The following is a 23,544-nucleotide window of genomic DNA, read 5'->3' as shown; positions in this document are numbered from 1 at the left end:
TGAGCACTACTAACATGGCTCTTGCTTCATACATTGCACTAGGGTTGTACCCAAAAACAAATGCATAATTTTGAGTAAATGGATAAATGTGTTCAGAATGGATTTTAATACTTGTTTTTTCTTTCACCAGAAAGCTCCCTAAAATGGTTCACAAGTAATCTGGTTGAAATTAGACTTGTGCATTGGGGCTGATATCCCATGGGATGCATTTGTAACATCCCTAGTAACTGCCTGGTCAGGGTCAAAGAGGTTGAAATTGTTTGTATTTTGGGAAATAGAACTAACTAGATTTGTGGGAAAATATTGAGCAGGTACAAACATAAAGTCTTAAATGTACAAACTGAAGAAAAAAAAAGGCAATTCTTTGAGCATCTCTAATTGAGATCAATTATTAAATTACCATTTTACACTGCTAAAATTTCTAGCTCTTTCTAAAAAAAGATTTCTAAGAAAATACAGCTGAATGTAAGTGTTTGCTTGCATTTGCGATAGTATGATGCATCAGGTTTCAGCGCATGTCACAGCAGTATCATACAGGCATCTGTGTGAAAGCAGAATTAAAGTTATATGGAATTTGTATAAAAAATTTTTTTTAGAATAGTCCAGAAATAATAGAGCATTGGGAATGATTGGGAATGATACATATAATTTGTATGAAGAGAGAGAGAGAAAGAAAAAGAGAGCTGAATTGAATGAGCTGGCCAGAATGAATCAAACAAAAAGAGTGAATTGTAAGTCATGTACAGACATAATGAGAGAAGGATGGGGGGAAAAAAGGAACTGCTAATGAGCAGGAAAATGAGAAGGGTAGTGATAGAGCCCCATGACCCTTAAACCACAGAGCAGTAGGTAGTCATTACTCTGAAGGCTTTATCATTAGCTGTACCCTTCTAGGCCCCCTGTCTTCCCCCCTTCACAATCCATTAACTTCTGTTCCTTAGCAGAGCTCCATCTTTCTGCCATCACTCTCTCCACAATCTCCTGCGCATACAACAGACTGTACCGACGCCAACGTACTTATCTTCACTGACACCAGAATTAGAATAGTAATGGAGCTGCCGGACTCACTGTGCTGCCCTGGAGGTGTTGTGTGTGTGTGTGTGTGTGTGTGTGTGTGTGTGTGTGTGTGTGTGTGTGCTAGCATGCAGAGTTGCTGTGGATTGAGACTACGCTCTGCTGTAAAAGTGAGAAATGACACTGCCTCTCTCTCTTTCTCTCTCTCTCTCTCTCTCTCTCTCTCTCTCTCTCTCTCTCGTCCTACCCTTAAACTTGACGACGCTCTCTCCAGACAAATGTATGTTTGTGTGTGTACTGTAGTTGCTCTTTGTTGAAAAAAATATTAAGTTTGCTTCTCTATGGGCAATAGAAAGACTCAGTGGGAGGCGTTTCCACATTGGTGGCTCAAAGGTCATTTTAGTAATATTATTAACGCCTGAGCATAGATTATGTGCCGTTAGAGCCGAGCAGTAACTGTCTACAAGGGAGTAAAAGTCAATTGCGCTGAACCGCCCACACCATGTCAGGCATGTCAGTGGTGCTGCAAAAAAAAATTGCCCTGCAAACAAATGACCTCGAGGTAGACGCATTAGTCTCTGGGGTGATTTTAATTACTGACCGATCGATGTAGTTTGTCTCTACGAGAGTCCTGGAATGCAAAATAAGATCGGTCGAACACCCTCGCAACATCAAAGATCCACCTGCATGGGCACAATCAGGGCAATGACCAGGATGATCATTTGCATACGATCCACATAGATAAATACCACAATGCCTATTGTGCACTTCACACAATTCTTTTATTGATTTATTTTTAAAATAACTCTTATTCTTATATAAACTGCTCTGATTCAAGTTACTATGACAATTTTTTTGTGAGATCCATTTTTTGGTTTACTGTTTTCTCTATAAGCAACGTTACTGCAACTAACAAATGTATTCATTTAAGTTTTGCAGATAATATAATAATAAAAAAATAATTTGTATTCAGTTAGAAAAGTATACAAAATAGGAGCATTTTTAATAAGTGTACCAGATGTTTGGACTCCTTGTATATTGCTGCTTTTTAAACATTTATTATATTCACTATTGAGACATCTCACATTCTCAGTCATATGTGGTTCATTCCATACTGTTTGTTAGCACACAATTGTATAGGATGTCTTTGGATGCTGTAGAATAAAATGTTCCCTTTACTTGAACTGGGAGACCCAAACCTGTTCCACCATGACAATGCCCCTGTGCACACATGGGCTGGTGTGGAATATCTTGAGTGGCCTGCTATAGAGCTCTGACCTTAACCCTATTGAACACCACTGAGATGAATGTTAATGCTGACTGCATTCCAGGCCTTCTCAGCCTACATCAGTACCTGACTTTACTAACACCCGTGTAGCTGATTGAACAGAAATCTCCACTCCAGTACCTATTGGAACATCTTCCCAGACGAGTGGAGGTTATTATAACAGCAAATAGGAAGTAAATTTTGTCCATATAGTGTATGTCTGTCAAATCCTAGCTTTTAATACATCCATTGCATATGCGTAACAAAAAGATAAAATCTGAAATCTCATCAGAGCTAAATATAATAAACTATATAGTCTATGAGCAAGCCTCCATTTCATGTAGCAGACTAGATTCTGCCATCAGATTATCAGGATGTCACTGTTTCCATTTTGAATTTGACAATTGGACATGCCACATGGGAGGGGGAAAAAAAGCTAATCATCCTCAAAATACCAAGACACCTTAGTGTCCTGATAGCTAGTTAGGGGCATGCTCACAATCACCTATAATACCTTTAAAAATAACTCTCTTGATACCCAGTAGGGAAAAAATGCACTTGACATAAAGCATATAAATGGCTTGAAGTTTAGGCAAGTGGCACTACAACTTTCCTTACAACTTTATTTGTACAGAAATAGGATGAAATCTCTCTCGCTCATTAGACCTCCTATGAATTTTGCATGAGCTCATGTTGGTGGAGTCAAAAGCCTGTGGAAACAAAGCTGTGAAACCAAATGAGTGTCACAGAGACAATACAGAGCGTTCTCTACAGCATTTTGTTTGAATTCTCACAGTCAGTATCATACACACAAACACACACACACACACACACACACACACACACACACACACACACACACACACACACACACAGATGTGTAGCTAATAGGATGTGTGGGGACATCAGTTTAATTAAAACAGCAGCAGGCTCTGGCCTCTTTCTCTCAAACCTGTCAAAATGGCAAGACAATAAATGCATCTGTTTTCCAAAAAAAAAAAAAAAATGTTTAGTCAGCCAGAGGTTTTTTTTTGTTTGCTGGAATAATGGACAATGCAGATGTAGCTTTGCAGATGTTCTGGGATTTCATTTGTCCGTGACAAAAGCACTGTGCATGATGGAGTGGTGAATTCATTAAGAGGAATCATTGAAATCAATAGGGCAAAAGTATGATAAAGGACATGGTTGTGCAGCTGTTGTCCAGATTGGAACAGTGCGAGGCTTCCACATGAACACGGGACTCATCTCACAGCTCTTCCCCCCCACAGGGTCTCCTCTGCACCCTGTCACATTAAAACATTGTTCATTTTTACCTCTAGAAAGTCAGTTGGCTCGGTTTGGCTTGAGATCTTTTTTTGCCTGCAGCAATTTCCATAGCTGATAGCACCATCCAAGCCCTGACAGATAAGTCAATAATTTAGACCTGTATAAAATACAGGAGCTTAACAATCGTTTAAGGTATAAATACTTGCTAATACACTGGTATCCCAGGAAGTATCGCTTCTGTGCTTCTTATAATAAATAGTCAAAAAACTTTATCATGATAAATAATTAACCCTAAAGGACTGCATAAGTACATCTGATGATATATTTGTATTGTACCCTGGGGAACAAATGTGTTTCATGACATACCTTCATTTTTTTATGTAACACAATTCAGTTCTGTTGTTCATGTTAACTCTTATAAAAAAAAAGAAGAAGAGTTTATTGAACAGTTGATGCTTCATCGTTTCCCTTTCTTTGCAGCTTTGTTCAATTGTCAGATACACACACACACACACACACACACACACACACACACACACACACACACACACACAAATGCTAGCCCTGATTCATGGAGAGCCGTGTGCTGTGTTCCAGAGGTCAGAGTCGAGTGAGTCAATAACAGAGATTTTGACGGCAGACACGAGATGGATAAGAAAAAAAGATGGACGAATGATATTTTAAAACTTTTCAGTGTCTCTTTAAAGGATGAAAAGGAACAAGTACTACTTTTGCTTGTTATCATAGCTTTTGCCCTTTGCTTATTTTCTTCCACTTTGTCCATTTCTCACCCACTAGCTATCATTCCTCTTTCGCACAACAGCAAAAATCCATAGAGGCTGAAGACCCGAGAGACATGTGAAGCCTGTCACCACATCTTCTTTTTAATCTTCTGATGCTATGTCACAAGACAGGTAAAGAGACTTAGAGGAGTGCTAACTACCTTACTTCTCATACACACACCCACGATTGGCTAGTGTCACTTAGACTGACAGGGGAGAGAAAGTAATGTCATCCCTGTCACCCAGAGAGCAAGCCTAATTATATGTCTCTTGGATTCCTCTTGGCCTCTGATGTCCACGGCATCATGAGCATTCCAAATTCGTTGACATGGCATGTTTTTTTTTTTTGCATTGAGCCATTCTGTAGACCTTATTGTTTCTGTAAATTAATGAACACAAATATTGGAAATAAATATTGGAGAAAAAGCGTGGATATGCAATGAGAAGTCCTGGCAGGTGAAGCACTGTAAGCTGTCTGCACCAACAAAGAACTCATGTTCCACCTTCCCCTCCTGGCTTCCTCTCTGGACTTTCTCCATTCACAATACATATATTTCACACATCCTTTACAAAATCCTGGATAATTTTTGCTTATGTTTTTTGCTCATCTAACAATTTCCCTCTCCCCCATGCACCATTTAGATCCCACAAGACAGTTCTTGGAATATGAAGTGGCATATGCAGCAGAAGGTTGTCTCTATACACATGGAATTTATTTGTTTCTGTTATAATCAACTCATCTTCTTGTTTGCACCTTCCAATTTTGGGATTTAGAGTAAAAACTTTAAGAAAACACTGCACACCACCAGCAACTTCCAAATTCACATATTTGAAAGACTATTATTGTTCCAAAGATTTCTATTGAACATGAATTACTCTATGTCCAACATGAATAATCATATCTTATACTTACATAATATAATCACACTATCTATATAAAAATAGCAAGTAGTACAGCATTACAGCCAAGTCCGCCCTTGCAATTTATTTTATTTTTTTATTGTTCCATTAATAATACTGTACTAATAATTAAAGGGTTTGTAATAAATTAAGAAGTTAATACAATTAAAAATAAAAAAAATTGCTGTTTTTTTGTCAGTACAAAATATTCTAAAAATAAAAGCCTTTCATGATTAAATCTAGCTGATAATCGATCTGGATCTGTTTCTAAGTGTTCAAACTGGTTTGGATTCACCATTTTTGTGTAATTCTTTCATATGAACAGGCTCTTAAGGTATTCATCAATCTGTCGAAATTGAGAGCTTTTTGGATAATTGGAAGTATCAATTTGAGTATGTATTCTGTAAGTATGCTCTTTGTAAGTATTCTGACAGCTCCAACGTGTGATGCCTTTTGATTACCGAAAAAGAAGATATCGTGAAGCTTGCCTAGCAGTTGATGCTAATTTTAAGTAAATAGTCATTTTAGTTATTTTTTCTTACAGTATATGTGACATCTGAGTAAATTCTTTAAAAATAGTTAATATCTGACTTTTTGGAATAAAAGCCTTTGGCTAGCATGGAGTTAAATCTGGCCAATATATTTGCCAGTGGTAGAGTTTTTAGTGTATATAATAGGGTTTGATTTTCTTTCATATAAAACTAGTTTTGAGCTAGTTTTAAATATAAAACATGGTAAACATGGTTGGAAGGAAATTGGATGATTGTTCTTCTTGTTAAATAGTCTTAGTATTAGCAAATTGCAGCCCAAATCAGTAGCAAATTCTACAATGCCATTTTATTTCAATAAGGCGATTGGCAATGCAAAAAAAGATGTTTGTAATCGGAGTGGGACTTTGTGGGATGCAGCAAAGATTTTGCATGAGCTAAAGCTTTTTATAAGCTTTACTCTTGAAAATAAGAAGTATTATTACAAATGGTAGGCAATACCATTGCATTCCTATTTTGGGGTTTTTCCCATGTAAACAATTTCAGGCCAACCATTAATCACTTGTCTGCTGACCTCCATGCTGTGTGGCTCAAGGGCACCGCTTTCTAATTGGGCCATCGGAGCGTTTCTAAGTCTGGATTTAAAAAGGGTGTAACTGGAGTTGGAGGAAGAGCAACAGCAGGAGCTGGGATTTCCCTTCAGGAATATTATGTTTATTCCAAGCTCCAGCTCCATTTTAAAATCCTTATTGGCTGTAATTAAGACTCCTGGAGTCCTCTTCTCATTTATGTCCTAACCCTTCACTTGCTACCTTTTAGAAGACAGTAGCAGATCCTCATTTCAGGACAAGGCGCCTTGATTTTCAATACTTTTTCTTCGGCGTGTGCTCGACTGCAAGTCTGAATGGGTTTAATGACCGAACTTGTTATCTTGACAATGGTAACGTAATTGATAATGGCCAGATTATGTTTCAGTGTTTCAGTGGCACTCAAAATTTGCCACCTTTGTTTTGTTGGAACTTTAGTTTCACAGTCACATAGTGAGAGCCGTCACATTCGTGCATTTATTCTTGATTAACTGATTTTTTCCCCCTGCATTACCCAATTCATTTACCGAAGCATTAACATTAGCTTGATAGATTGTGCCGACCGAAAACATTTATTCATTAATCCAGATAAGTGCCATTTACCTGTCAATTTACAGGCAACTGCATTCTTTGTTTACTTCATAATTATGCTAGGAGTTAAAAGATTTTATTTGCTAAACAAGCAGCAACAAATGTAACCTGAATCTTTGTCTATTGAAGAACAGTTGAATAACTGAAATGAATCTCACCAAACAAAATGTATAACACATGAGTGTAATCTTCTACACCTGGTTGCTAATGTTCCCGGTTGGCTGCTGATGTACACTGGGGATGTAACCAAACATGAATACATTATCCAGAATGAACAGATAATGTGTTCTAAATGGATACAAATACAGATACATTTAGGATGCACACTACCTAATTGTGGGACGAACAAAGACCACATTCATTAGCATGAACGTGCAGCATTGCATGATCCATTTACAGCTTTCACTGACTGCTTGATCAAAGCCACTGTGGTTTTTATTTAGGATAATAGTTTAATCATACTTTGCGAAATAAACAGTGTACTTTATTAGGTAAAGACAATAATTAATAATTGCACAAGCAGGATTAATAGTCCTGCACACAACACTTGTTGAGACCAGTTATGAACTGTTATGAACAGCTATGATGTAGCTGAGGTTGAGGAACTGTCAAAAAAACCCTTTACGTTTAGGCTACACCCAATCTGAAGACAAATACACATATTTGGAGCTTAAAACAGATAAAGATCAAGATCATACATGAAAATGTTATGAACATTTAAAAAAGTTTAAAGGTAATTTAACAACTATGTTTGATCTTTAGCAATCAGGGAAATGTAAATTTTTCTAGTAAAGATTTAAGAATATGACCCTTCTAGCTTTAAAAACAGAATGATCATATGAAAATTGATTTCATTAGTAAACAGTAAGTCTCCAAATGCACATTTTTATGACACATACTGGTTTCATCATACATGACTGTTCTGAAAAACAAAGCCAGTGACCGATGATATCGGAGTTTTCATGCTTTCAAGGGTTTGCTTGAAAAAGGTCAAGCATGAGCACGAGTCAGTTAGTTTTAGAGATGATTGAAATGGTGATTTACTGTATATGTGAGATAAAAACAAGATTCTCAATAAATCCGTTGCCCTTTTCTTCAGGATCTTCCCTGTCAGCACCATTCTCTGTAATTTTATATCTCAGGCGTAATTATTGCCATGGGAAAAAAAATATATCATTAGAGAAAGCAGGTGTGTGCCATAATCCTTCGAGGGAGATGCTGAAGAAATGACAAACAGGTAGAAGAGAGCATGTAATCACAGGTGCTTTGTTACTGACACTGAATGCCTATGGTTTCTTCTGATGACTTGCTATTCAGCTCTTGATTGTGAGTGGGTGAGCGATTGTGCCACTATAATAGATATGTCACCTCTAATTTAGATGTTGGGATGCCTTGACAGTTTTGTAGCTCGGGGCAATACAGAACTCTCATGTTCCCTCGAGCACACCAGCAGGAGTGAAAAGCATGGGTGGAAAATCAATATTGGGGTTTAGGGTTTATTGCAGTGAGTCACCTAAATCAAATCCTTTCCAATTGTGAATCTGGTGTACAGTATATTAAACATTGAACTTGCCATTCTATAAAGGTACATTTTCAGAGGGATTTTGTTTATCAAATATGTGCCCATTATTTTGTAATTCTGTGTAATAATAAAAAAAAAACTAGTGTCTAATATTCATTTATGTGATATATCTTCATAGTAGGATTATTAAACTGAGTCATAAAATATGTAAATCATAGTTTCATGGCCACCATGGACAGTTCCCCTCCAGATTACCAGAGGACACACCTACTGCAATGTTGGTATCTGCGCTATTTTCTTCCTTGTTTGTACACACTCACTGGCCCTCCCATTATTTACTCTGTTTATTAAAGGAATTCTGCACTTGCATTAACCTTCTTACTCACAACAAAAAACCTTACAAGCCAGAAGTTTTTACTTTTATTCACACCTTTGAGGCTTGTAGCTTGTTTATACTTTGGAGAAATCCAACAAGTTGTTAGAAGCAGATACACGCAAAAATACCTGAGCGAGCAGAATTTAAAAGCAGCATCCCAAGCTGCTAAAGGCATAGCAATACAAACATGTTTATTGCATCTTTTTTATGAATTTAACTGATTTAGTGTACCATCAGATACAAAGACATTGTTTTCCTGTCAGATTTATTGTTTCATAAAACGGATATTTTCATATATAAGGTTTTCATTTCTTTGTCTAGAATTGATGAGCTGTTATAATCTGATAACACTGTCTACCTGATCATCATTCTGTTACTTCAGCATTTGTATTCAGTGAGTGCGTTGCTTCGACAATATTGTTTTTATAAATGGACTCATATTTCTACTCTGGTGTGTAACAATTTACTTTTGTTTTTACAAGCTTATAAAAAAGCGAGTTTACACACTCATATATATTTGATGTCAAAGTGCAAGTTACCTGATAATTGACTGCCTTCTGGCTTCAAAATACTCAAATTATACTGACTTGGATTTTTTTGAAAGAAATGTTTTATATTCCTGTACCCATACCATTTTGTTAGGAATTGCATCACTGTTCAAAGGTGCAAAGTTTTCTGACACTTAATCGCTATCTGCAGAGCACTGCAATAAAGCTGCTATTTGTCAACAGACTCAATTCAATAATCCCTCAAATGCCAAATACAAGCAAAGGCTCATCTTTCTTTGTCATATTTAAACAATATTTTCTTTTTGTCTCCTCCCTCCAGGAATCTTCTAGACAAAGACACATTCTCCAAATCAGACCCAAGTGAGTGCTGCTTTTTGTGTGGTTTTTTTATTTCTTTTAGTGAAGCCTCGATTTATGACATGTGGACTTGGATATGTTTCTTACCACATGTAGATGCAAGTGACTTGCTAAGTGGTTAAACATTTGGAATTCTGATTAAAAGGTCATGAGTTTAAGTCCCAGCACAAATAAGCTGCTATTGCTGAGCCCTTGAGCAAGGCTCTTAATGATCAACTGCTTGGTTCAAAAAATTAGATAAGTTTTCATGGAAAATTCTGTAAATGTAGATACATTACCCTTAAAATCATAGCTAATTAATGTATCTTGAAGCGCATTATGTAATAAATCTTATGAATTATCCAGGGCTTATAGTGAAATTTACTGAGCCGCTGAGGTGACATGGTGGTTATTATTATTAATGAAAGTTAAAAATTAGTGAATAGTTTAAAATTGAAGCCAAAGTTGAAATTTCGGATCAACAAACTTTAATTATGTGTTAAGAATGGGCAAAAAATAGGGTCACTTTTTTAAAATATGCTAATGGTATATCCAAATTGCAGTGCCAATCAGGTATGCTTTTATGTGTCATCTCCATAAACAGGTTCCTATGGCAGCATTGAGTTCATTTAGTTCTCTGTATTTCACTCACACTTATTGCTGTCAATCAGATCAAATTCTTAAGAGCTTTCTGGCCATTTGGAAGAAATAATTAGCAAATATGTTGTTACCAGACTGAGAAACATGAGTGTAGACCCTAACAAGCCAATGCTTGACTAGGTTTTATATTGTGCAATTAAAAACATAATAAAATAGTAGCAAGTTAGCCAACAATAGCATATTATTGGCAATGCTAAGAATTCGGAGAGTTCACATAAAAAATCTAGCTATTTAATTCTTGTTTTTGCATAATTGTAAGGAGAAAAACACTTGAATGTATTATTCATGTCAGGAATATGTTAAATATTTTTTAACAAGCATTCAGATCATTTGGTTGGTCAAATCACCAGTTGGTATGTCTGATATTCTCAAGACACTGCCAGATTATACAGAATGTAATTGGCGTAAATTGCTTATTTTTATTTTATTTTTTTTACCCAACTGTGAGGAATTTAAACTATAAGGAACGTAACACCAAAGAGATTCTTTGAAGACTGAAATGCTCAGGGAGAGACTGGCGTGGGCTGTCGGCACTCTCCAGTCTGTCAGCGTCTAATGTTACACCACACAGATGCTTCAGAAAAGTGTGTGTGTGTGTGCGGGTTTGTGTGTGTGCATGTGAGAGAGGCTGTATGAAGTTTACTGACAAGCCACAGCTGATGTGAAATTGGAGATGTATGTGCAGATGTTCAGATGTTTTCATTACTAATTAAATTAACTTTCTCTTTTGCCATAGTGTGCGTCCTGTATACACAAGGAGTTGAGACGAAGCAGTGGAGAGAGGTAAATAGACATAAAAGCAAAAATACAACACAACAAAGCAAATGTTGTCCTCACACATACACCCACAAGCCTACTTTCAAGCATGAAACTTGTCTTTGAAGAGCTGAAGGCTTTTAGCTCAGCACATCTTAGCAAGTGATCAACATGTGGTGTGTGTGTGTGTGTGTGTGTGTGTGTGTGTGTGTGTGTGTGTGTGTGTGTGAGTGTGTGTATATATATATATATATATATATATATATATATATATATATATATATATATATATATATATATATACACACACACACACTGTAGTGTCAAAATTCTCTAGAGCAATTCTTCAGTAACAAGCGACACACTCTCACTTTCGCCGCTTGTGCCCATAGCATTATTTACTGCTTCTAATATAGCATATGAAAGACGATTTCCATCCTCATTCCATTGCTGTATGGATGAGCAAGTCAGACTTCTTTCCAATTTGATTGTGTGCCTGCCTGCTGATAATAACTCTTCCCTGTTCTGAATATTGCATTTTTGCAGTATGCTCCAGCATTTTCTTTCCCTTAAATGATAACCCGATTTCCCCTCAAATGATAAGTTTGTGCCTCCCAACAATACCAGTACCCCAGATACCCCTGGGCTCTGTGATAGATAGATTATCCATTCTATATCACTGTTTTAGATAACATTGTAGCATGTCTGTATAGCAGCACCACACCATTCAGCAGCAGCTCAGCAGCTTGAATAATAATGTAGAAATTTCTAACAAGAAATGCCATCTTTCAGAATACTCTTGCCAGAACTTCTGTGTTTTTTTGTTTTTTTTTCTGAGGGGCCTCAGTGATATCAGCTTCATGAATGCAAATATTTTTTTATCAACCTTCCAACCGCATTTCCACCTCATTTTTGTTAACTCGTTTCATAGAGCTGAATAGAGCAGCTTGGTTCTTAGCTATGAATAATCCATTGAAAAAAAAAAGGCACATTTTCTTTTATTCACATACTTGAACATTACCATGACATTTTTCTTTTCACTTGCAACATGCACCCTAAATTAAGCCTGTGTAATCAAGCGAAAGCTTTCCCTTGTATGTTTGTTTGAACATTCTGAACGTCAGTTGTTTTGAATCACCACCTTCTGCTGCACTACACACAATGGCTAGAACTTTTACTGGGTGAATGACAGATTATCGTTTCAGAATCAGGAACAGGCAGGGATCCATATACACTACAGGGACAAAAATATTGGGACACTTGACTTTTCTAGCCATATATGTTTTGTTCCCAAACACAATTATGTAGGATGTTTATTGGATGCGGTAGCATTACAATTGTTCACTTGAACTAAGAGACAGCATGGCAATGCCTCTGTCCAAAAAAACAGATCTTGAGTGTCCTTCCTCAACCCTACTGAACACCTTTGGGATAAACTGGAACTCGGACTGCACCCCAGGCGTCCTTACCCTACATCAGTAACTGACTTTTTAAATCTTGTAGCTGCTTCAGCATCTTCCCAGAAGAGTGGAAGTTATTATACAGCAAATGGGGACTAAAAGTGGAATGGGATGATCAAATCGCACAGGTGTCCACAAGTTCTGTCCATATAAGTATATCTTATATGATTGCTTGCACAAAACACAAGGCATATAACCAGCTATTTAGCCCACCATAGTTTTAAATCTGTTTAGGCTTTCAGGCAAACAAAGCATAACACTGGTCAACACAATATAGACAGGAGATTTGTTTTGCCAAGGAGGTTTGCTAATAAATTCTAATATTTAACATTTAAAAGATTTTAGAAAGTATCCCGATTTAATTCCTGATTATAGCAATTAGATTTAATTGCATCATTAATAGGGAGCACTGTAATATCTCAAAATGGTATACTCCTCTGTCTATAAAGGAAAGCCCAGAAATATAATATTACAGTAGAGTGAGCACAAAAGGCTCTGTATAAAGAGACAATAAGGAATGCTTCAGAGTTCCTTGTCCTGATCTGACATGACAGGTGAGTGTGTTCTGGTTTTCTTTAAAAAAAAAAAACCCTGTAGGTTTTGCAGACAGAGACACATAGAAAGGTGTTCATCTGCAGGGCATTTGTGCGTGTGTGTGTGGGTGTGTGTGTGTGTGTGTGTGTGTGTGTGTGTGTGTGTGTGTGTGCACGTTTGATTTAGGTGTCTTTTTTTCCTATGCTGGTATTCAATGTAACTTAGAGGAGATTTCATTAAGGAAATGAATCCATCGCAGCAGAAAACTGTTGACTTAATGAGCTGTTTGTCATCATTTCTACTGCTGCTCATCATAGCTTAGAGAATTACACTCATTTCTAAAGATTTAAGCTTCTACATTCATTAAAATATTATGATACAAAAGGCAGCTTTGCATTACATTTTGCCTGCATTATTGTTTTTGGTTTTTCCAGCCTTGTGCAAATAAATAGTTATAGTTTAGTGACTCACTCACACACACACACACACACACACACACACACACACACACACACACCTGAAAGGCAATAAGTGATTACTGCTACTATTAGTCAATGCCATATACAGTATTTAATAGAGGGAAGCCGTTCATCTGATGATCGTGACCTTTTTCATATTGTTCCTTATTCCCTAACAATATTCCTCAACAGAGCGTTTATATCTTGAAGTCTTCCATGTAACTCTGCCAACTGTCAGTGCAATTCCTGAGCAACAGACCGACTTCCTGTTCGAACAGTCTAGCAAGGTGTAAAGTGTGGACAGCTACATGTTATAATGGTTCAGTACTTTCAGTACCTGACTTGTCAGGTGCCAACGTGTGGCTGCATCAGCTAGATTAGCGTCTGTAGACTCTAAAGCACAGAAATGCGAGAAAGACACATCGCTGGAAGACTCTTTTGACGCCCCGTTCTGCTGCTTCTTCTGTAGATGCTGTTTATAGTTGCAGTTTACAGTGTCTGAAGCTGGGCTTTAAAAAATTCTAGAAAAATTTGAATAGAAGCAGACATGATGTTTGATACTTTTATGGGTTAAATAAAACTACAGAGGTTTACAGCAGTGCTTCTGAATTCTAGATACTATTCTAGAGCCTCTCTGACAGTATATATGAGTGGAATTCAGATCCGAGTTTACAACAATTCACTCATTCGATTATAGTCCAGGTGTTTTCCATATTTATGTAAATAATTGCTTATAAAACAGTTTGGGATGTTCTGTTGCTAGAAAGGAATCAGTAATTTTTCTATAACAGTAACATTAACAGACTCTCTCTCTCTCTCTCTCTCTCTCTCTCTCTCTCTCTCTCTCTCTCTCTCTCTCTCTCTCTCTCTCTCTATATATATATATATATATATATATATATATATATATATATATATATATACTAATATCATATGAATATAAAACCTGTTATCTGAATTATATCCATATTTACTGTCAGAGATGCTGTAAAAGAAACCTAATATGTAGTCAAACAAATATTGTCTGTAATATATCAAAAGATCAAAATGAAGGGGAGTCTTGTCTTTCCCCTTAATGTCATTTAAATGTAAGTCTTGTTAATCTAATGCTAATCATATCCACTATAATAGAAACCTGGATATAAATATGAGCCCAGCTTTTCTCTAATGGAACTGAGTTTTTTAATGGAACTTTGTTTACCTCAGGATTTTCATAAATAGCTTTGCCAGGCCATTTCATCGATTAAAATGGGAGAAATCATTTGATGGGAGACAGAGAAGAGACTCCATCTCCATGGATCAATCCATGTATTGTGCATTATAAATACCTTATTTGAATGTTTTATGGTATCCAAATATTTCAACCTCACTTGACCCAGTATATGTTAGTATTAGGCTCACTCTCATTGTCCTACTTAGCAAAAGCGAATAATTTATTTTACCAGTTTCATTCTGTTTCTTTGGAATCGGATTCTAATGGACAGCTGGTAGATGCTCACAAACCTCATGTGGCCTCTGGAGCAGAAACATTGCTTCCAGTCCATATGACTGCCTTGTGTTCTGGCTTATGTGTGTATTTGTTGGACACCCAGAGTGGTTACTGACTTGGCTTAGCTTTCTGGCGAAAGATTTGTTTGTGTAGCGGCTTCTCAGATGAGCAGCTTCACGTCCGATTCTCATTAGATTAGTCCACAGTGTGTGGGCACCTAATCAACTCCTAATTCACTCACTTACCTTTGTCTCCGTCGGCCGCTGTGGAGCTCATGTACCTGAAACCCCTTTATTCGACAATGTGCAATTTTTTCTCTACACACACACACACACACACACACACACACAAAGCAATTCACTGCAATGTCGTACTCTTTATGTATGTGTATGTGACAAATTTGATTAGATTTTTTTGACAGACACACACACACACACACACACACACACACACACACACACACACACACACACACACACACATACACACTGTTCTTTTATTGTTTGCAGACATAAAAAAATTAATTTTACTTCCTGCATAGGCCAAGTTAATATTATAAATTGTGAAACGTTGGCAGTTCATATCAACACAAATGCCCTCGATACTTTAAATCTTAGTTTAGAAACCTTTCTTGAGCTCCTTTATTTCTCCAGGTCTGTAGGTTTGTGTGAGTAATTAGAAGATGCAATTACAAGCCTGTACCAATAATTACAGTATAATAAAGGCAGCCTTAATATAGAGCAGGTTTTAGCTCAGAGAGCGAGAGTCTTGTTCTACATGCTGTGGTTTTTGCCACAGCAGTACTGTTTATTTTCTAATTAGTTTTTTTTTTTCACCAATAAGAAGCAGAGAGCCTACATATAACTGTGTAAATTAAATTATTTAATTACCGCTAGCAACTTTGTGTGCACTTTTGCCCACGGTGGTACGTCAAAAAAATGACATACTGTATGATTACGGTTATATACTGGCCACAAAGCCTTACTTAAAAGTGAACACATTTAACTGTGTTTAGTCAGAGGCATAGAGGGCACACATGGTAAATGGAAGCAAAGATTGAATTGTTATTAAAGGAGCGTAATACATTCGATGTGATTAAGTACACGGTAGATATAAATATAAACAGGACATTGCTATAGGGTTATATAGAGAAAATTTGGAAGAAAGGAAGACTGGATTTGGCATTTAATAGATGTGTTTATAGAGCTAAATTGTACCTGCAATGATAATTAAGATAAATGTACACATACATCAAAATCTTATTCCGATAGGCATATTAAAGACTGAAAGATTTGAGCAATTTTATGTCAAATTGAAATAGTACCTGAGTAAATTAAGATTTTTCTTAACTTATACTTTTTTAGAAGCTTCATGAAAGCTGACTATACAGCTTGGTAACTTTTTATCCTGTTTATATAACATTGATTTTATGACATACATTTGTTTAATTTGTTTTACTTATTGAAGTCCTGAACAACATGTTGGTTTTAAAAATTGTATAAAGGTGTGAATCTTTTGACATAACAACTAAAATCTAAAATTAGTTTTTCTTAATTTTTTAGCTATAATATATCACTTCTGATCTAAACATTCAGTCAGATCTACATGGTTTAAAATGAGCATGTTGGCTGTGAGGATTTGTGTTCATTTAGCCTCAGGAGCATTAGTAAGGTCAGGCAATGATGTTGAGTGAGAAGGTCTGGAGTACAGTCTAAATTCCAATTCATCTCTAATCAGGTCTCTGATTTCGGAAACTCCAAACCTGGCAATCCATGTTTTTTTTTTTATCTCACTTTGTCCACAGGGGCATTATTATGCTTAAAGGGAAACTGTAATGTAACAGCATACAAAGATATCGTATTGTAAGTTACAGTTTGGGGAAGAAGCACATATAAGTGTAAAGGCCCAGGCGTCCACATGCTTTCAACCACGTAGTGTGAATGGGTCAGTTTTTGTTTATTTTTTGTTAGTCATTTAAAGAATAATGCATTATTTAAAAACGAATGAATAATAAATTAAATTGTCTAAATAAAGAGTCAATGGCAATTTTTAGCAATCAAAGTCTCCGTATTCATGCAAGCATCTCTGAGTAAAGGGAAAAGGTGAAAATGGCATGAAATTGGTTATTATACAGATTCTTCCCATCTGCCATTTAACAAAGGATACTTTATTGCATGTTATTGAAAGATTACAAACAGATGACGCTTATAACCTGAAAGCACAATATTAAAAAGTTTTGATTTTATGTTGTATTTTAGAGATGTTTTACATGTGAAGACCGCTGCGGCCCGGGTTCGATTTACGGTCAGGGAACCAACCCCAGCCATTAGGGTTGCACAAGCCAGTGCACTCTTAGTGCCGGTCCCAAGCCCGGATAAATGGGGAGGGTTGCGTTAGGAAGGACATCCAGCGTAAAAACGTGCCAAATCAAGACACTGTAGCATTCAAATATCTCATTTAAGCTTTGTAATCAGACCAAATGAAAACATGACTAATAACTTATTAAAGGCTTTATATATATATATATATATATATATATATATATATATATATATATATATATATATATTTTTTTAAATCAAGAACACACTAAATACTTTATGCAAATAAACTAAAAACATATGAACACTAACCATTGGAGTGTTCATATCTAGTTATTCAGTATCTAAGATCAGATTTAAGTACCTTTCAATGAGTTTGGTGATAATCTTTGGGGGGAGGGTTTTTTCCAATTATTTTGTCTGGTTTGCCAAGACAAGAGTGGCAAAATAATGGCGTAGCATGCTCCATGCTGCTTTCTGCTGGAATTTAGGGCAGTATTGGCTGAAAAGCCCCTTAATTAAGCAGGTGTAATTGTCACCAATCTCCTGTGCTCTTGAGCTCAATGAGTGGGCCCATAGCTGTAATTAGCCCTGGCACACATGCGCTGTGATCTGCCTCTGGCCAATCTTGCTTCAGCAAATCAAGCTTTAGTTTCACAGGAAGAAGAGATTGGGGGAAAAAGGGGAAAAAAAGGGGGTTATACTCCTCCTTGTTATTGTAGAAAAGAAAGCATTTCCTGTGATTAACACTTTGCTCTCCAGTATCTCACGTTTGTGTTTTTCTCGTTTTCTCTGCTTTCTCTCCACATCCATCATAACCTCTGCCTCTCTCATTTTCTCTCTTCTTTCTTGTCTGTTTCCCTCACCCTGATCACCCTGCTGCCCTCAATTCATTCTCCAGTTTGGCAGAACTGAGGTGATTGACAACACTCTAAATCCGGACTTTGTCAGAAAGTTCATCCTTGACTACTTCTTCGAAGAAAAACAGAGCCTTCGATTTGACTTGTGAGTTTTTGTACAATTATTTTTTGTTAAGAAATTCTTTTGCACCGTGATCTTCAGTTTCAAACTTCAATTTATTTGTTCCTGAGCCTGCTTTATAATGTATTATCCATGTACTATATCAATTTACTTCAAGATTTGACTCATTTGATTCAACATTTTGAACAAAATGTCACTGCATTGCTTTTAACAGCTTGACATGTAAAGGGAAAATGCTAACCTTAATGTTTACAGGGGTTAATCAGAGTATGCTGGGTTTTTTTTACTCCAAATGCACCAGGTCCATTGAAAAGAGTTTAAAAAGCCTCTGAAATCCTATTAAACGCTCCTTTTATACTTATCCTTAATAAACTGATAGTGGTCTCTTTTTATGGCCCACTGCCAGATGTCTTTGTGTAAGAAAAAATACATCATTGTAAATTCATCCAGAGGTGAAACAAATCAATTCAAATATTTAAAACTATCTAAATTAATGTTCCATGCTTCTTTTCATATTCAATAATATTTCAAATGAGATTCGATAAGTACTATAAAAAAAAGAAGATAAACACTATTCACAAAACAGTGTGAGCAAAACACATATTACAATGTAATGATTTAAACAGGTCCCTGTATTATTTATTATATATATATATTATATTTCAGGTATGATGTTGACTCGAAAAGTCCAGACCTCTCGAAGCATGTGAGTACTGCTGATCCGAACTTGCGGAGACGTGAAATGAAGCGTTAAAAATGCAAATCAAAATAAATCTTAAGTATCCAAATATAATGTTGATTATCATTTCACATAAAAAAATACCATTTAAGATTATTTCATATCAATATTTCTCAATAAAAAACACCTTCTTCCTGTACTGTCCTTAACGATGTTATCTACACATATGCATCTTATTGATGCTTTTTGAATCCACAAGCCTTCTATAATTTATATAGACACTTATAAACAGTTTAGCGTTATGTTTATAATTCAGATGAATTTTGGTTAGACACTAGTGGAAGCAAAAAGTAATCAATCGAGCCATCGTAGATGAGCGTAGTCTATATTTGGATACATTTTGACTTGCATATTTCCCTTCACGTTCCCTCCGTTCCACCCTTGATGGATGCATGCTTGGTTGTCACCTAGCTTTCCACCTATAGCACCTCATTTCCACTGTCCTGATTTGAAATTCATCTGTTGTACAGTAATGGTGTCTTCTTGGCCTTGGTGTGGCTACCGTTTTGTTTGTGTCTTATGTTTTCTGTTACATGCTGTGCTCTGTTGTTAACATGGCTGCCTGCACTCCTTCCCGGAAGCCCTCAGAGTTCAACGTACGTCTCAAGCCTTTTTTTTAATTACCGTAGTTAGAGTGGAAAGCTGTGGGGCAATGGGGAAATCTCGGTGTCCTCCTGTATCTTATCTACTGTACAGTATATGTACATCTCCACCACCCTGTTCTCCCATTTCTCTCTCCACCCTCTCACTGCTCCTCCAGGATTTTCTTGGGCAGATGTTTTGCACCCTGGGCGAGATTGTCGGCTCACCTGCAAGTCGGTTGGAGAAAACCCTCGGGTGAGTACGATGACAACAAAGTCATTCAAATGATTTTGGGCTGATATTGTGTGTTGGTGGTGTTTCTGGTTCAGTTGTAATAGTGTAATGCGTAGGATTTCAGGTGACCAAAGGTTCTTCAGTGGGAGATTGACAGGACATGTACCTACCCTTATGTTTTTAAATAACTTCTGATGGTTTGGGGTGTTAAATTAGCCTAAAGTCAATTAAATTTGCTCTTAAAGACTGCAATTAAACCATTCTGGATCCATATGTTTGTAGTGATGAAGCTTGGCAAGATTTGTTGAATTTTGTGTGTACTCTATATATCCTTAAAATTATTGTTCTCATAAAAAAGGGTGAATGGGTTACAGTCAGTGATGTAACTACATTTCAAAGTGGATGTTTATCAGTAGTAGTTAATAAACAGTAAAAGCAACTTATTTTGCTGTTTTGACATTTAAATCCCAGATCTTGGTGCATTCACCCAGTCCAATGCCTAATCTCAGTGTTTATGCCCCAATAGGTTGTCATTTACAGCTTATTAGTGGGGCTTTTGACCACTGTCACCTCAATGCATAGTTTCCAAAAGTACCCAAGAACAACTCTTCCATTTCTATGATGCGTATTTTGGCTGATGTGCCAGACGAAAGAGATGATTATCCTGTTTTCCGGAACATTCCCCTCAATGATGTTGAATCGATTCCTTTAACTGCTGGATCCTCAACTTAATTATGGACTTTCTTGAAAACACTAACAGCTGCGAAACACCTTCTATCCTTCCTCTCACACAGCAAGCTGAACTTTTAGCTTTGAATGTAGCACGTAAATGTGATCGGGGTGAAACCTTTCTGGATTTCTGTTGGTAAATAACTCAATCTGAAGTTTCTTGAAGCACACAATAAACATCAGAGTTGGAAGATCAGCAACAGTTTCAAAGTTTCTGACTCATTGTTGCCAAATGCCAATTCTCTAATGATAATAATTAAACCGTACACGTGGAAGAACTCAGCTGTCTGCTTGACAGACATAAAAAAACATAATGTCTGTGTAGGATTTTTGTATCTTTTTGCTCTTTTATTCAAGTGGCTTTTTCCTAGGCACTTTTCCCCAAAATGCATATTTAAAAAAAAAAATACACCAATCAAATTCTTATAATAAGGAACTAAATCCTGAAAGGTTATGACCAAAAGAAGAAGCACACATGATATGATTATTATCATCAGTTATATGGATTGCTGTTTATTAGGTACATATATGCATGTCTGAATACAGAACAGCTGCACATAAGATTTCTAGTAACATATAATCTGTTATGCTATGGTAGCACTCTGGCTAATACATTACTATGTCTTACACCCCTATTAAGACAAATATCTATGAAGTATAATTGAAAAAAAAAAACAGGCAGTCCTTATTAGCAAAATTACACGTGTTATCTACATAGGCCAATCCTACAAGTCCTCTAATTGACCATTAGTTTCATTAGATAGGGTCTAGAAGCTATTATGCTTTGCACTATTTATGTAGGAAGTAATATTCTACTGATCACTTGTCAGATAAATTACCAATGAAATAACCTATAAAAAGGTTTATGCTTTCAAGCTTTTTGGATGCATGTTTCTATGTTTTGTAACAAGAGAAATAACTCATGTTGTTGAAGCCAAATATGACAAATTATTCACCCTAGATCTTTTTTTTCCAGATTATATTTATGATTTCCGATTTGTGTCCTATTGGTGTTCTGAATTAATGTATGCCGAGTGCATGCTTCTGTAGCACTAGAAATAACTGCTCAGCAGTGTTGCCAAGATGACTGTTGAAAGCACCGACTACACAAGAACTCTGCTTTACCATACAATAGACAAAAAACCCCTGGATACCTTATCCACTGCAATGATTATGTTAATAAATATCCCAATTCCAGCAATATTCAGATTGTATATAATAGCTGTGATTAGATGGGGAGTAAAACATGTCTTAAATATAATGACTGCAATTTAAAGCAATATTAGAAATTGTACGAATATTTGACATTATGAATTTTACATCCATCATTTATGAAATAGTGACTGTGCAAAAACAACGGCATTGGTAAAAAAAAAATCCCATACAATTTTAATCATATGACGGGTTGTGTGCTGTGAGCAGTATGCGCCCCACTAAGGGTGAAATGAAACCTGTGCTACTGGGAGTCAGATGATTATTAACTTTTAATAGACAAAAAAGAGAAAAGAAAATAAATTACTAATGGAGGGTGAGTCAGTAAAAAAATGAATCCTGCATAATAATTCATTCTCCAGTTGAAAAAATATATAAATGTCCTTAAAAGAGCACAATAAAACCCCATTAGATCTACAATTCTTGTCCCAGCATGTCATCTATAGCAAGGGTGCTCATAGAGGGGGCCAAAATGAAATACTAGAGCGCCAAATGTGGTCAAGATTTAATGAACAACAAGACATACAGGATTCAGAATTAAATGCAACAATAAAACAGTAAGTAAAAGCATTCGCATCTTTTCTTGGCTGTCGGTTCATTAATGTTTGGGGTATGTTTTGTGGCAACTATCAGAATAGAGTGAAGGTGTGTATCAGTGAGAAGACTCCTCAGTATGCTATTGTTCATCTTCATAACAGAGAAAAGTTGCTCACACAGTTTGTACTTCCAAACATACAGTTTTGAACAGCCTGTAGGCAGAGATGTGGTATTGTATCTGGGATGAAGCATGGAAACTGTGCAACACCCACAGAGTCAAACTTTGCCAGTTAAAATAGAAATATGATATTACCTCACGGGCCACATATAATGGATCCGTGGGCCGTAAGTAGCTCTGGGGCCTTGAGTTTGACATGTCTGATCTATAGAATCATTACAATAACTGTATCGGATGCTTATTGTGAGCTGATGGGACTTGTTAAGGAAGCATAATTTGCTCTGAAGCACAATTTGCCCTGTCAACCCATGTTAAGTGAAGTCACCAGATTGTCCTTATCTGGAATAGTAATATGCTGCTGTTGGTCTTATTTGTTGATATTTGTAAGGAGTAAATTAACACAACTCTTGGCAAATTTCTGTGTTTTTCAAATGATCTGTCAAATATGTTTTCTAGAATACCAAAATCATACTGAGCCTGACCCAGGATTTTTTGGATGCTTAATAACCTTTACAAATGTGACACCAACCAGGATGTGACTACATAGCCAGAAATTTTAGAAATGAGTATCAGAAATGTAAAATCTATTATTCCGGGGTTTATTTGAATAATTGCGAAAAACGAGACATGGCACGTCTGTGAATGCTGCTTTTAAAATTAGAGCTAATGCAGTGTCTGGACTGCACAGTTAATGATGCAGAGGTGATAATGAGTGAGTAAGGATGGAAATTATATAATTATAAGTTAAATCCAAAAAAAAAAAAAAAGAATTTAATACATATAGTATGACCCCATACATGTTAAAACAGAAAACAGTGGTATTCATTAAAACAGGTTTGCATATGGAGAATGTATCGCCCTCCAGACATGTGAGGTGAACTGAGAGCCCGGTCAGACACTATCTCCTCAGGGAGGCCGTGGTTGCGGAAGGCGTGATGGAAGAGCGCCTCCGCGGTTTCCAGAGCTGTGGGAGGCCTCGGAGAGGGACAAAGCGGCAGGCCTTGGAGAACGGTCAGCGACCACGAGCGCAGGTGAA

General features: G+C 36.6%; 1 protein-coding gene across 3 annotated transcripts in view; it reads left to right on the top strand.

Moving 5' to 3' along the window:
- Nucleotides 1-23,544, top strand: part of cpne5b (copine Vb) — a 117,393-nt gene that overhangs the window by 17,348 nt on the left and 76,501 nt on the right. Inside the window, exons 2-7 of one of the 3 annotated variants that reach the window (XM_046874560.1) lie at nucleotides 9,622-9,662; nucleotides 11,035-11,081; nucleotides 18,218-18,321; nucleotides 18,964-19,003; nucleotides 19,618-19,632; nucleotides 19,797-19,873. In XM_046874560.1, the coding sequence (XP_046730516.1) occupies nucleotides 9,622-9,662; nucleotides 11,035-11,081; nucleotides 18,218-18,321; nucleotides 18,964-19,003; nucleotides 19,618-19,632; nucleotides 19,797-19,873 (324 nt within the window). Of the gene's footprint in view, nucleotides 1-9,621; nucleotides 9,663-11,034; nucleotides 11,082-18,217; nucleotides 18,322-18,963; nucleotides 19,004-19,617; nucleotides 19,633-19,796; nucleotides 19,874-20,378; nucleotides 20,778-23,544 lie in introns of those variants that run through there. The other 2 variants (XM_046874563.1, XM_046874562.1) reach the window with 2 other exon arrangements.

Source organism: Silurus meridionalis, chromosome 19, assembly GCF_014805685.1.
Source record: "Silurus meridionalis isolate SWU-2019-XX chromosome 19, ASM1480568v1, whole genome shotgun sequence".
In the NCBI taxonomy this organism is placed as follows: domain Eukaryota; kingdom Metazoa; phylum Chordata; class Actinopteri; order Siluriformes; family Siluridae; genus Silurus; species Silurus meridionalis.
Note: the sequence above shows the minus strand (reverse complement) of the source record. Positions and strands in the feature narration are given on the sequence as shown.